This window comes from Panulirus ornatus, chromosome 68 (genome assembly GCF_036320965.1).
Source record: "Panulirus ornatus isolate Po-2019 chromosome 68, ASM3632096v1, whole genome shotgun sequence".
In the NCBI taxonomy this organism is placed as follows: Eukaryota; Metazoa; Arthropoda; class Malacostraca; order Decapoda; family Palinuridae; genus Panulirus; species Panulirus ornatus.
In genome coordinates this window covers 17,599,857-17,614,085 of record NC_092291.1, presented here as the reverse complement: position 1 = coordinate 17,614,085, position 14,229 = coordinate 17,599,857, and the positions used below count along the sequence as shown (strand labels likewise).

Sequence of the window (14,229 nt, the reverse complement as noted above, 5' to 3'; positions counted from 1 at the left end):
TTTCCAGATATCCACCCTCCTCCTTAGAACCCTTTCTATATATGTACTTTTTTATTTGAAATGATGAACCAGCCCTTAATGGTTGTCAAATTGCTCTCCTCTGGCCCAGGTAGCTGTCTTTTTCTTCCTTACTAACTTGTGAATTACTGCCATTCTGTCTACAAACATGCAGTATCTCCTTGTCAACACTTAACTCACACAGCTCATTCTTCATAACCTTAGATTTTCCTGCAGTGAGCACTATGCACTAGACCTGCATTTTGGCAAATGGTAGGAACAATAAATAGAAGTAGCAGGTAGGAACATTTAGGCAGGAGCATTAGGTAGAAACATTAGTTAGAAGTAGTAGGTTGGAGCATTAGATAGAAGTAGTCATTACAAACATTAGGTAAGAACCTTTGCAAACACTGTGCTAGAGTTGCCTTCTGCTGGTGGCCTGCTGGAGTTCTAATTGGAATAGATAGATAGACATACATATATACATATTCATACTCACTTGCCTTCATCCATTCCTGGCACCATCCCACCCTATAGGAAACAGTATTGCCACCCATGCATCAGTGAGGTAGCACCAGGAAACAAACGGAAAAAAGCCACATCCACTCACACCCAGTTTCTAGCTGTGATGTCATATATACATAGTGCAAGGAAAGACATGAAAGAATGGCCCAACCCACCCACATACACATGTATATACATAAACGCCCACACATGCACATGTGCATACCTATACATTTCAACATATACATACTCAGACATATACATATATACACATGTACATATTCATACATGCTGCCTTCATCCATTCCCACTGCCTCCCACCATACATGAGATGGCAACCTCCTCCCCCATGTGTGCACGAGGTAGCACTAGGAAAAGGCAACAAAGGCTACATTCGTTTGCACTCAGTCTCTAGCTGTCGTGTAATGCACCGAAACCACAGCTCCCTTTCCACATCCAGGCCCCACAAAACTTTCCATGTTTTACCCGAGACGCTTCACATGCCGTGGTTCAATCCATTGACAGCACATCGACCCCGGTTTTCCACATCATTCCAATTCACTCTATTCACCCTCCTGTATGTTCAGGTCCCAATTGCTCAAAATCTTTTTCACTCTATCCTTCCACCTCCAATTTGGTCTCCCACTTCTCATCCCCTCCACCTCTGACACATATATCCTATTTGTCAATTTTTCCTCACTCATTCTCTCCATGTGACCAAACCATTTGAATACACCCTCTTCTGCTCTCTCAACCACACTCTTTTTATTACCACAAATCTCTCTTACCCTTTCATTACTTACTCGATTGAACCACCTTCACCACATATTGTCCTCAAACATTTCACTTCCAACACATCCACCCTCCTCTGTACAACCCTATCTATAGCCCATGCCTTGCAACCATGTAATATTGTTAGAACTACTATTCCTTTTAACATATCCATTTTTGCTCTCTGAGATAACATTTTCTCTTCCCACACATTCTTCACTGCTCTCAGAACCTTCGCCCACTCCCACACCCTGTGACTCACTTCCACTTCCATGGTTCCATTCACTGTTACATCCACCCCCAGATATCTAGAACATACAGAACTCTTATGCAGCATCTTACACATTGTCTATCAGATTTTTCAAATTTTCAGGGTGTGGTTGCAAGTAGCTGAAATGTTTGGGAATTATTCTGAAAGTGTCACTTCAAGGTGAATGTTGAATAAGGCATACAAGATAGGTAAGTAGAAATTAAACTACACAAGTATTTTAGGGGATATAGATTATTGTACAATATAATGATGCACTCATAGTGACATTTCTTCCCATATTAGAAGCACTAATAGTAACAAATGGGACAGCAAAACACAAGTCAGCAACTAAAAAGTAGAAGTTATGTTCAAATGCTAATATGGACACAAGATGACAACATTTTTTGATGAAAAATCTCTGCTTCAAATATCTTTTCATAACTAACTTTTCTTTAGCAAATCAGTGAATCTGCAACCCAATCCAAGATATATGTAACATTAAGAAATAGGGTAACACATTACTGTTCATGCAATAAAAATATAGCAAATAAACATCACTTTTAAGATAACACCGGAGTCTTGAAAAATACTAGAATAGTTAAATTATGCTTATATCACTTCAATGTAAAAATTACAGATGCACAGAGTGACAATGAATATATAAATTACAAGAAATTACTTGAAAGTGGGAAATCATGTACTTGCAGTATACACAAATTTATATGTTGTACTCTTAATGAAGTTAAGTACTGTATCCTCAGTACTGAACAGCCTGTTGGCATCACTAACACACTGAACATTGGAAAAAAAAAATCCCTCAGTCATGGTTTTCATATTACAAAAAATTATTTAAGGCAATATGTTGGACAGAAATTCATTCAAGTTATGAATTCATAGCCCAAACATTTGGTTTTGCACAACCATTGTTAGTTGCTCCTGCGCTGCTCCGTAAGTCCTCACATTTTTAAGACTCTTATCATCTCTTTAACTCAGAATTCTTCATCAGCAACTAGGTCCAGGTAAACATCAAATGACTCTCGATTACAGCAGCCATCTGCCTTAAATACATATTTATGAAAAGTCCCATCTACACAAATTGCTGAAATAAAGGAAAATAATATTACTGCTATTATTATTGTTATTATTATTATTATTATTATTATTATTACTATTATTATATTCATATATCTATTTATTATACTTAATCGCCATTTCCCGCGTCAGCGAGGTAGCGCAAGGAAACAGACGAGGAATGGCTCCACCCAACCACATAAACATGTGTACATAAATGCCCATACATGCCACAAACATATACATTTCAACGTATACATACATATACATGTAAACACATGTACATATTCATACTTGCTGCCTTCATCCACTCTTGTTGTCACCCTGCCACACATGAAATAGCATCCCCCCGCCCCCAACCACCACCAGCAAGGTAGTGTCAAGAAGGGACAAAAAAGGCCACATTCATTCACACTCAGTCTCTAGGTGTCATGTCCAGTGACCCCTTTTTCCATTTTTTGGGGGGATTGATGTTTTTGTTGTGGGAAATGAGTGTTATAGGTGTATCTTATGTGATGCCTAGATCTGGTGTCCTGTTCAATGGGATTGACTGTCTACAAAAGGTAATCATATGTTTGGGGTTAAAAGAGTAATTGAAGACTTCTGTACAGATGTAGGCATTCTGCTCTAGGTAAGCCACTGTTCCAACTTTGTAATGTTGTGCTACATGTTAGCTGTTGCTACCCTGGTGTCAGGGTGTTGTGATGCGATAGTGAGGTCATCTGTGTATGAGAGGATCTTTGTGTTGTGGTTTGCTGGAGATATTAGGTCATATAGGAAGAGCCTGTTGAGGGTTAGAGAAAGAAATGCTCCTTGTCAAAGTTAAGTGATGTGTTTGTAAAGGATGAAGTGAATATGCATCTGTTGAGGGTGAAGTGAATCTAAGACTCATCAAGGGTGGAATGAAGACATATGTAGTGGTGTCTCCCCCTACAGTAAACATGATGGTGAGTGATATATCATGTAAAGGGAGACATTCAGTATTTTCTCACAGATGTTTGGTTTCTAGTGTACTTCTTATTTTCTCTTTACCTTCTACTGATTTATGGTCACTCATTATCATATCTATACTATTAAAGTTATCATCATACAGATGCAACACTAGATGTAAAATTTATTGTGTACTTTGACACACAATACAGAGGGACAAAATTTTACTGTGTACTTTGAAAAATAATATACAAGATGGACGAATTCTTAACAAAAGGAAAAAGAGGAATTTCATGGGTAACAGGAATTTATTAACAGATGAACCTAGAAATGAATTAGGTATGCGTAAGTTTTGTATGAACTACCCAGCTATACAGTAGGGAATAATCTAGAGGACCCTGATTGACTAGACGGTGACACAAATTTAATGGCTCTTACCATATACAGTAGAATTAGCTCCAAAGGCACAAACGCAGGCACACTCAGGTGGAACAGTGAAATTTGCAAGTGCCCACTGGGATTCCATGTAACCTCCCAAGAATCCCATTCCTGAGAATCTATAAAATCAGCAAATTAGTATATGTATTATACAATTTACATGAGAATGACTGCCTAGCATTTGATCATCAAGTTTCACTTTAATAGTGAACAGGAACCTTTGAAGGTGGCATTAGACTAACTTTTAAATTTACCCAGAAAAAGGAAACAGTGTCCTAAAAGTTCATCCCATAAAGATGGCAATGGTGTGATGGAAAAAAGTTTTATGACCTATAAATCCAAATAATGTCATAAATAAGAAGAAAAAATGCATAAAAAAGATATTACATAAGCTCTATCTACTGTTTCCTGTATTAGCAAGGTAGTGCCAGGATCAGTAGAAGAAAAGGCCTCATTCACAACCAAACCCCAGACTTTGCATGGTTTCCCCAAGCTGCTTCATATACCCTGGTTCAGTCCAATGACATTACAGAGACACCTGTATAGCAAACCACTCCAATTAAAATTATCCCATGCATGCTTTTCACCCTCCAGAACACAAAATCTTTTTCAGTACATCCTTTCATATGGTCTTCCCCTTCTCCATGTTCCCTCCAACTCTGACACATATCCCCTTCAAACCCTTGTCTTTCATTTTCTTCATTTGTCCAAACCATTTCAGCACAAGCTCTCTCAACCATACTCTTCTTATTACCATACCTCTTTCTTACCCTATCATTATTTACTTGATAAACCCTCCTCACACCACACTGTCTTCAAACATACACATACATTCTCATCTATAGCCCATCCTTCATATCCACACAATATTTTTGGGACTACTGTACCTTCAAACATACCCATTTTTGCCCTCCCAGATAGCAACCTCTTTTCCATACATTCCTCAGAGCTCCCAGAGCCTTCATCCTGTCACCCACCCTATGCTCATCTTCACTTTCAAAGTTACATTTGCTACCATGTCCATTTCCAGGTATCTAAAACACCCAACTTACTCCAAGTTTTCTTTATTCAAATTCACACCCTCATCAACCTATCTTTGCACAGTGAAACCCAATAACTTTGCTCTCAAATTCCTCCTTTCACACAAGCTTCCAAACTGAAACACCAACTTTTGCAGTGGATGGAAACAACTGTATATGAAGCTGCATGACCACCAAAACACTGACTCTGAGAAACCACTTACGTTGAGCGACGATTCAGCCGGGTGTTTTTAAGAGCAAATATGTGGATGGTACCTTTGTCACTTGAGCAGCAAAGGAATTCACTGTCACCACTGAAGTTAATGCTGTGGGGCATTGAAATCAAGTCATGAGAGTCTATTTGCAATCATCCTATACATTTTCTTTCACTATAAGGCTTAACAGTATTGAGTTTACAGTTACACTTTATTTTACTAATTTATAATTACCCCAGGAACAATTTCAAAGGAAGAGTCCTGGTTTTACACATGCCCCTTCTAAAAGCTCCTGCAGCCCATGGCTGCACTCACCCAACAGCCGGGAAATATAGACTTTGACAAAATTGTACTCCTAATGATACAGCTTCATCAAAGGAAACTTTTCTCTCATGGTGTAACCTCAAGCAGGCATATTCCAGTAACACATACTGTTCCACTAATACCGAATATTATAAATGAGACCCATCATTCACTACTCATCATGAAACAGGAAAAGCACTGTGCACTAATATGATTCTCCTAAAAATAGAAACATCTGAGTAGATATTGCAACTGACCTCAAATATGACTGAAAACATCAACAAACCTTGTGAAAATTCAAAGCAATGCCAAAAGTCACAACAGATACATCATTTCCCATTCTGCAGCCAAATCTTATACTAATGGATAAAGCTAGCATATATGTTAATATCTGGCCATCTATTTTTTCAATCTATCTATCTACCTGTCAAAAACTCCAGGGGCATCCCTACTGATGATGGATGCCCTCTGCACAAAGGTTATATGCCAAAGGCCTTGAAAGGGGTCAGCTTCTGTTTTCCGGCATTTTATATGGTCTGGCAATGGCCACCTTCCAAGGTTGCCGGATTAGAGGTACAACCTGTACTACCCTATGGATGGGGACATCTAGGCCAGTAAGCTTCTGATCTAGAACAATCCATGATGTTCATACATTTAGGATGAAACATTTTCAGAAAAACTATCTGGCTAAACAACTTAAGACTGACACATTCTTCTCTTGAATCAGTTATAACTATACAATCTTTGACATATGCCAGCATTACTGATTCAGTGATGTTGGTCTGGTAGAGAGGGTTGAATTAACATGGTGAAAATATGTTGCTGATCTTGCTCTGACAGGCATAGTATTGATATTCAAGTCTGCTTGCTTGTCTAGAGTGCCAAGAAGCTCCCTATCTTAGACTGAATCAGCATACACCAGTGAAAGTCCATCAAATATAGACTTCTGACCCATCCTTTTCTCTGCTGAATGTCTCAGATAATTTCCAATGAGATCATTATAAGCTTTCATTAATTCATTTATTTGTTAAAATGCTAAAGATCAAGAATCATGATCACAAAAAAAAGAGAAAGTAGTTGCTAAGCTGACCTACCAAACAAAGTCCAAGGTGAATGCCATACTGCAGCAGATGATGTGTGCTGTCTCTAGGCACTAATTTCAAAATGCAGCTGAGAATTTACTATTTGAGCAATGGGAATTCCATGAATATAAAACAATACCCACCCAACAATTCTTCAGCACAGAAATGAAAGAAAAAAGACTACAAACTGATGTTAAGCAATAGTTAGCAGCTCTTCATAGTCATAAAGCAACTGAAAATTAACAGCAGTGTTTGTCAGCTTGATGCCACCTCACCTTTGCAAAGTGATGTCATTAGCTTGGTAGGTTGCTGTTCGTTACTAGGTTCTGTGAATGAGCATATGATGGCCTTGTATGTTTTATGATGGTTAAAGGTGGTGATCCTAATTAATATACCTCAATTTGTTAGGTAATTTGGTGTTTTATCCCCCACTAAGCATATGCTTTCTCAGATACTCATGTGGTTCTATCTGTGAGAAGTAAAAAATCTCACTTTTTCTGTCTTGATTGGAGACATACCATACATCAAAATGCTATTGGAAAAATAATGAACAGACAATAGCAGATGCATGACTTGTAATATTTCTAGGAACATTAGTTACATTCAAATATTATACAGAAGTCTATAAGCTTCTCATATTTATGTTGCTTCAAAAAAAATCACTTATAAATTCAGCATCTTATGTAATATAGAGTATTAAATCCACTTACAATGAAAATTTTAATAGCATCTTTAAGTCAATATTAAAAGATGATCAAAATATCCTGTTGAAATATAATTGTACATAACTGATTTCTACTCTGTGGAACTACGTGTTCTCAAATCACACTAGATGGAAGAAAAGAATACACCAAGAAGACATGTTTAACCTCAACTCACCAGTATACTGTGGCAGGGTCTGAGCCTCTCCTTAATTCAGCTAGCAGTACTCTTCTTGCGGTGTCCCACACTCGTATCAGTGTGCCTTTGTGTGATGCTGTAGCTAACAATGTGCCCTCACGATTCACACTGAGGCATGCTAACTCACTCTTATGGGCTTGTATGTTAAGTGGAGCTTGAGACACAGTTGATTCTGTTGTTAGAAGATCCTGAATAGTAATAGACATAATAAGAAAATGCCAGCATTTCAGGTCAATAATAATAAGAAAATCCAATGAACAAAAGACTCTAAAGTTCTCACACATATAGTAGTGGTGAGGGCTAGGTCATCTCTCTTCTTAGGAATGAAGAAAGATTTGTCAGTCCTCTAAACCAACATTTCACACAGCTAATTACAGTACCTTTCCAATTGATTACCATAAAACCCCAAGTGGTAAACTCATATGGAGTAACTTCACTCTGCTACATTGCATTCAGTGTGTGTGTTATGCTAATTTATATCTGTATTATCTTTTGACTGTAATGACAATCTCAGCATATACACTTGCACATACAGTAAATGACATCCACAGAATAGTTATATCATGGGTACCAAAAATTTGTTAGGCACTATATAAAATCATGGTACTATAATTAAAAAACAGCAATCTTAGCATCTTATACTAATGTTTCTTTACAAACATCTTATATACTATATGCACTAAAACAGAAATCACTTACCACCCAGTTCTATGACTATGCTTTGGCAAGCACTCTGTCTTAAATGTAAATGAAAAGCCAGATGCTATAATCTACATTCAAAATCTGTTCAATGTCTATATATTACCTATCTATCTTTATCACAGATTATTCAGACAGCTGTAAGTATACGGACACAAAGACTATTATTATCACTTCTGAGAAGATGGATGTTATGAATATGGTTTTACATACTGTTTAATGTACAGTCTTCATACAGTTATAATATGCACTGCATTTAATGAATACCTACACATTCCTACCATACAGTATATATAATATTTACGAGATTATTTATTCTGATATCTCTGCTGTTGTTTCTAGATTTCATCTGCAAGCATTACCACTGCAAGTCTTGAGTCATCTTTGATGAGGCTGCATCATCATCCACTGATAAAATACTACATCGTCAAGGGTCTTTCCAACTAAAAGAAGCCCATCATATCCTACTCTGACATAGAAAAGAGCCTCAATGCAGCAGGTCTCATAAAAGGAGCCTTGGAGATATAAAGCTACCTAGCTAACTAACTTCATTATTCAAGTATTTATATGAACTTCACTTAAATACTCACCACTAATTGCACAGCACCAAGTTTATGAGCAGGAAAACAGAGTATGTGTCTGTCAGCAGATGGAAGTGGTGACACCTCACACAGTCCTAGGGGATTGTCTCTAGTTTCACAAGTGAAAAGTCGCTGAGGAGAATGTGGGAAGGAGAAGACGTGTATCTGCCGCCGACAAACCACAACTAATCTGAGTAAATGAAGATTTTAAAATAGAATTTTTCCATACATCTTGAGACATCCAGGCTCATAAAATAGCATTCAGCAACACTTTACACCAAATATTTCATATGAAACAAGAACATTCCAAGTGCTGAAAATCAGCACATTCAAAGCACTCACTGAAAACCATAAAACTCAATCTTTATTCACCTGTCTTTTCTTAGTCTGACTGCTAGTACTGGAGCAGAAAAAGTGAACTCGAGGACCAACTTTGATGTGCGATCATCATAAATAAGTACAGTATTATCTGCATACTTTGGTACTGCTCCTCCTCCTACCATTGCCAAGAGATTAGTTCTGTGCAACATCTCACCATGACCAACACTGCCAACTAAACTTTCTCCTGGCATGTGGAAAAAGAAAAACATTAGAAATTCATATAAAGTATGAATGGGGAGGATTTCGAAGAAGGAAAATGCTTTAGGTACCTGGAAGTGGGCATGAGAGTGGATGGAACCAAGGGGGCTGGAGTGAGTCATAGGGTGGAAGAAGGGGTAAGGGCCTGGTGCATTAGGAAGTGTGTAAAAGGAAAGGTCAGTGTCTGTTAAGGCAAAGAAGAGCATGTCTGTAAGCACACTTGTCCCCACAGTGTTGTATGGACATGAGTCTAAGACCTTGATCGCAAAAGAAATGAAATGTCGAAGGACAAAATATGATAAGAAAAAGGTTGATTGTGCAAGGAAAGACAGTACAAGAGAAAGTTGTCATAATAATTAATGAAAAAGCTGACATTGGTGTGAAGTGCATTAGACATAAAGAAAGAGTAAGCAAAGAAAGACTTATGTGTCAGAAGTGAAGGGAGAGAACAAGGAGATAGATACATACAGAGAAGGAGGCTTTGGTGTAACAGGACCTGTATTCAGGAGAATGGGAGGCATTCATGGGGTAGAATGAAAATGGATCAATGTGGCATCATGCTCTCTATGTGGTGAATCATAGAATGTGAAGCAGTTGAAATAAACCATAGAATAGTTTGTGGGGCTTGGCTGTGGATGTTGGCTCAGTAAACTGATGACAGTCAGAGAGTGGGTGTGTGCAATAGAAGCCACTGCCATCTGGTCCTGATGAGATCTCAACTCGGTGGGAGAAACAATAATTCTGTATGAGAAATCTAGAAAGCCTTAATAATCTTTAGTTATCCATTATGCAGTTGATTTTTTTCCTGAGTTTACTATGAGAACAGCTCAGAAACAAAGCTTTAAAGATTAGTATGGTTCAGAGATAACATGCAGAAACAAGCAGTTTCAAAAAGTTAGGAGCACCCTAAACATGTTAACAAATATGTTACAAACATGCAAAAAATAATGTTGATGTGTGAAGTTTCAGCTTATGCTGGTGAAGGTTATCAAAAGTACAATGGAAGATGGATATTCTCCATAAATAACCTAAATGATTAAAAAGAAAACGAAATACAACCTACAAACCTACTGTGACAGCTGGATGTAAATGCAAACCTACTCTAAACTGAATGACTCAAGAAATCAAAAGGCATCAGACTTACGTAAATGTATCTTCTCAGCAAGGGGTTCTACGTTGTAAATTTGAACTCCTGAGTCCATACAGCATATGAAGCAACCTGCATAATGAATATGTTCCATATCTTATACATATAGAAAATAAATATAATGAGTATACTCTTAGGAGGTACCATATCATAGCTAAAAAATGTAAAACTTGTGAACCTTTACAAGCCTAAAGAAAACTTATTTTCCAGTTGTCTATGATGAAAGTTCCAGTCACAGAGAGACAATCAATGTGGTCAGACCCTGAACGAAGTAATGAGAAAGAATAAAAAGGGATTAATATGCTGAGTGTTTGAGAAAGTGAAAATCTTGCCTTTTAAAAAAGAGGTCAAGTCACAGACCATGTTCAAGAACTGCTTCATTTTAATCCGTAATATGTGTACCAAAATTGATTAAACTTCATCTCATCTCGAGATATGAAAAACAGGAACATATAAATAACTGGAGAAAACTTGTTATATTGTAAAGAAACTGGCTAAAATCTAGATTTGCTGACAGAGAAATGGCAAAATCTCACAAGAGAGATCCTTTCCTGTATTGCTTTTGAAAAGACAGAACAGAGCAAGGAGCAAAACGAGGAATTTTTCCTCTCTCTTTCATCGATTCTTGACGTTACCTCATTCACGCAGGAAATGGCGAACAGTACAAAGATAACATTATCCAATGCTACTTTCCATGTATAGCTAGGCTGGTAATTCATACCCACATTTTCTCTGATCTTCACAATCATCCACACTATCTAGCAATATAAACATCATAAATAAAAAAAAATCCCACTTACATTCCCACGTAATAATCTAATAAGTAAACAAACTTCAACTATTCCGTATGGAAATCCTGTAAAATTTTAAAGTTTATCAAATGTTGGGATTAAACTGGATCAATACACAAAATTGACTTTTTGTGCTATCTTCGGAATTCTTTTACAATTTTTGTTGTTTTCATTGTGGGTGTTAAATGAATTTCCAAAACAATCTGTGCAAACAAACAATCGGTCAAACTTACGGTGAAGACTAAATTACTCTCATGAACATGAAATTATTCCCATTGAACTTCATTATAAATTGTGCTTACCATGGTCTTGGTTGAATCGTAGGCTGTGAACCTTTTCCCTCACAGCCATAATATTTTTCAGCTGCATCGGCTCATGTACATCGGACTGATACAAAACTACACCTTTGTTCTCACGTCTGCGTCGTGAGTATTCCAACTCTTGCCTTAATGAAATCCTGTGTTCGAGTGTTTGACATTGATCTTCGTCCATCTTATTTCCTCGACGTTTATGAAAATATTAATCTTTCAACAAACGATATATAAATGAATTAACTTTTATATACCTCTATGAATATGTATAGGTAAAATAAGAGGATATTCAACCTCTTCCTTAAATACACTCAACTGTAATATCTAAGTAACGGACAAAGACATGTAAGATCAGCTGTATTATCAAAACATTGGTGGCATTCATGTATACTTGAAACATTCTCTAGACGTTATTACACCAATCAACTCGAGTCTTCACTTATTGGATAATAAATATTTTTCTAGAATCATTTTTGAAACGAAATATTATCATAACGTATATTTGTTAATTTCACTGAATTTTCTTCAATTTGACATTCAGCTCATGTGACATGCCAAAACATTCCATTTATTTGTTCTCTATCAAGTATAGTTTTGCTGATAAGATCAAGACTGCCAGTGTTCTCTGTCGACCACTGGTTACGTCCGACTATAGGTAATGATAACTAAATGCGAGAAGTGGACTACTAGTCTAATCACAAAGAGGTATGGCCACCACAAGCGGGCAATACTAATACTTAAAACTTGAAAGGAAGTTCAGTTGTAAACTATTTTTCACAGTAACAGTTATCCCAGAAGACTGTATACTTGGTGTATGTGTTTGCAAGTTAGATACAGTGGTGGATGGGAGCACATGCAAGGCGGTTTGGGTAGTATAACAAGAAAAATCAGCTTGCAATAATCAACAAAAAACGCTGCACAAACCAATTCTACCTCTTAAACACGTTGATGAACTAAACAAAACTTCCACTTTAAAGGATGAAGTAGATTACTCCCTGAGTCTACTTACGTACGGGTAGCTTTTTTAAAGACAACAATCAGAAAGAACATGACCAAAATCTTTTAGACTTATGGAGAAGTAAAGTTAACACGAGCAGGTCCATCTACTACCACAATATCATGCAAATAGTCCCCGTGGACTCATAGGAATATACTTGATCACGCGCAAAATTGTGATACTATCCAATATATATATATATATATATATATATATTATATATATATATATATATATATATATATATATATATATATATATATATCACAATTCAGCGCGTGATCAAGTATATTCCTATGAGTTCACGGGGAAATAAAGCACGGTAAGTTCCCAAGTGCACTTTTGTGTAATAATCACATCAACAGGGGGGGGGGGGGATACATATGGCGTTCTAGCTACGTCTTTTCGTTGTATAGAAACTGACTTATAATTCTTTCTTTTATATCCCCTGATGATGTGATTATTACACGAAAGTGCACTTGGGAACTTATCGTGTTTCATTTCTAGCATCACGTAATGACTATAATTACTTATGATACATGTGTGAAATACAAGATGATGATTGTGCCTACGACAGGAATAATGATTCATAAAAGGAAATCATATACAAAAATAAATATTGGTCTCCACTAGTTGCAGGATAGACAAATTATCAAGAAGTTTTAGCAATAGAATGAGTAAATATGGGATGAATTTGACATATTCTTCATCAAAATGACCTCAGACACAGACTTCAGAGGGAGTAAGCGCAAAATTTGCATCCGTAATTACTGAAAAAGAAAGAAAATGTGTGTAAACAGTCAGTCAAGCGGCTGAAAACTGGACGTCTATCGTACAGTAGTCATGCCAGTTTGGTTTCTGTCTGTCTGAATGTTCTACTGTCCTCTGCCCCTTGTATATCGCCAATATAGCCATTTGGTTGCTGTCTGTCTGAATGTAGTACTGTCCTCTGTCCCTCGTATATCGCCAGTATCGGATATGACTGAAAACGTTATGAATATACAGAGTAGTGAATACTGAGAAATGGAAAATATACGTCTAGCATACCAGGTTTCATTATCACCTAATTTGGCCTTCCTATTACCAGAATACGAAATCACAGTTTTTCTAAAACCAACCTGTTTCTTAATTTCCAAATTCTTACCAATTTGGTAATGAAAATGACTAGTTGGCAACCAGATGATTTCAGCTTCGTCCATCGTTGCTGGAATCGTGGTACAACATCGACCAGTGCGTGCTGCTCCTCCCGAGTGTGCTCCTCCCGTCCTGTCGTACACATTCTTACTTTTACCTCACTGCCTCGAGCAGAGACAGATCTGTTGTATGCCTTGACCGGAGTTTTTCATTATTCTAAATGACATAAAGATTTGTGTTATCCGTGACCTAGTCACACTCTTGGTGTATCTCTTTTTCTGATCAGGTCAATTACTTGTGGTTGCGTGATCTAACCTAACCACATCTACCCTTTTTTGCAGTAACTAGGCACAGAAGGCAGTAGCCACAACGGATCTTCCAAACACTGTGACGAAAAATATATTTAGTTTTATGACGACAATCGCACTATCCCACGGAATTTCAACCGATAATTCCACCGACTTAGGGGAGCTATATGAACAGCTACATCATCCCGAAGGATATTATAAC

General features: G+C 37.2%; 1 protein-coding gene across 1 annotated transcript; it reads right to left on the bottom strand.

The window, feature by feature from the left end:
- Positions 1 to 1,756: 1,756 nt before the first annotated feature.
- Positions 1,757 to 11,926, bottom strand: LOC139747383 (WD repeat domain phosphoinositide-interacting protein 4-like). The gene is made up of 8 exons (XM_071659657.1): positions 11,580 to 11,926; positions 10,484 to 10,558; positions 9,133 to 9,325; positions 8,770 to 8,950; positions 7,460 to 7,668; positions 5,205 to 5,306; positions 3,962 to 4,080; positions 1,757 to 2,621 (listed from the first exon to the last, which is right to left on the bottom strand). Exons 1-8 carry the CDS (start codon positions 11,767 to 11,769, stop codon positions 2,512 to 2,514), a joined length of 1,179 nt encoding a protein of 392 aa, XP_071515758.1. The 5' UTR covers positions 11,770 to 11,926; the 3' UTR covers positions 1,757 to 2,511.
- Positions 11,927 to 14,229: the final 2,303 nt, after the last annotated feature.

Coding starts and splice junctions, on each gene's coding strand:
- LOC139747383 (XM_071659657.1), bottom strand. CDS start 11,769: ATGGACGAAGATCAATGTCAAACACTCGAACACAGGATTTCATTAAGG. Junction 9,326..10,483: donor TGCTGAGAAGATACATTTAC/GTAAGTCTGATG, acceptor TCCACATGCCAG/GAGAAAGTTTAGTTGGCAGT. Junction 8,951..9,132: donor GTCAGACTAAGAAAAGACAG/GTGAATAAAGAT, acceptor TCATTTACTCAG/ATTAGTTGTGGTTTGTCGGC.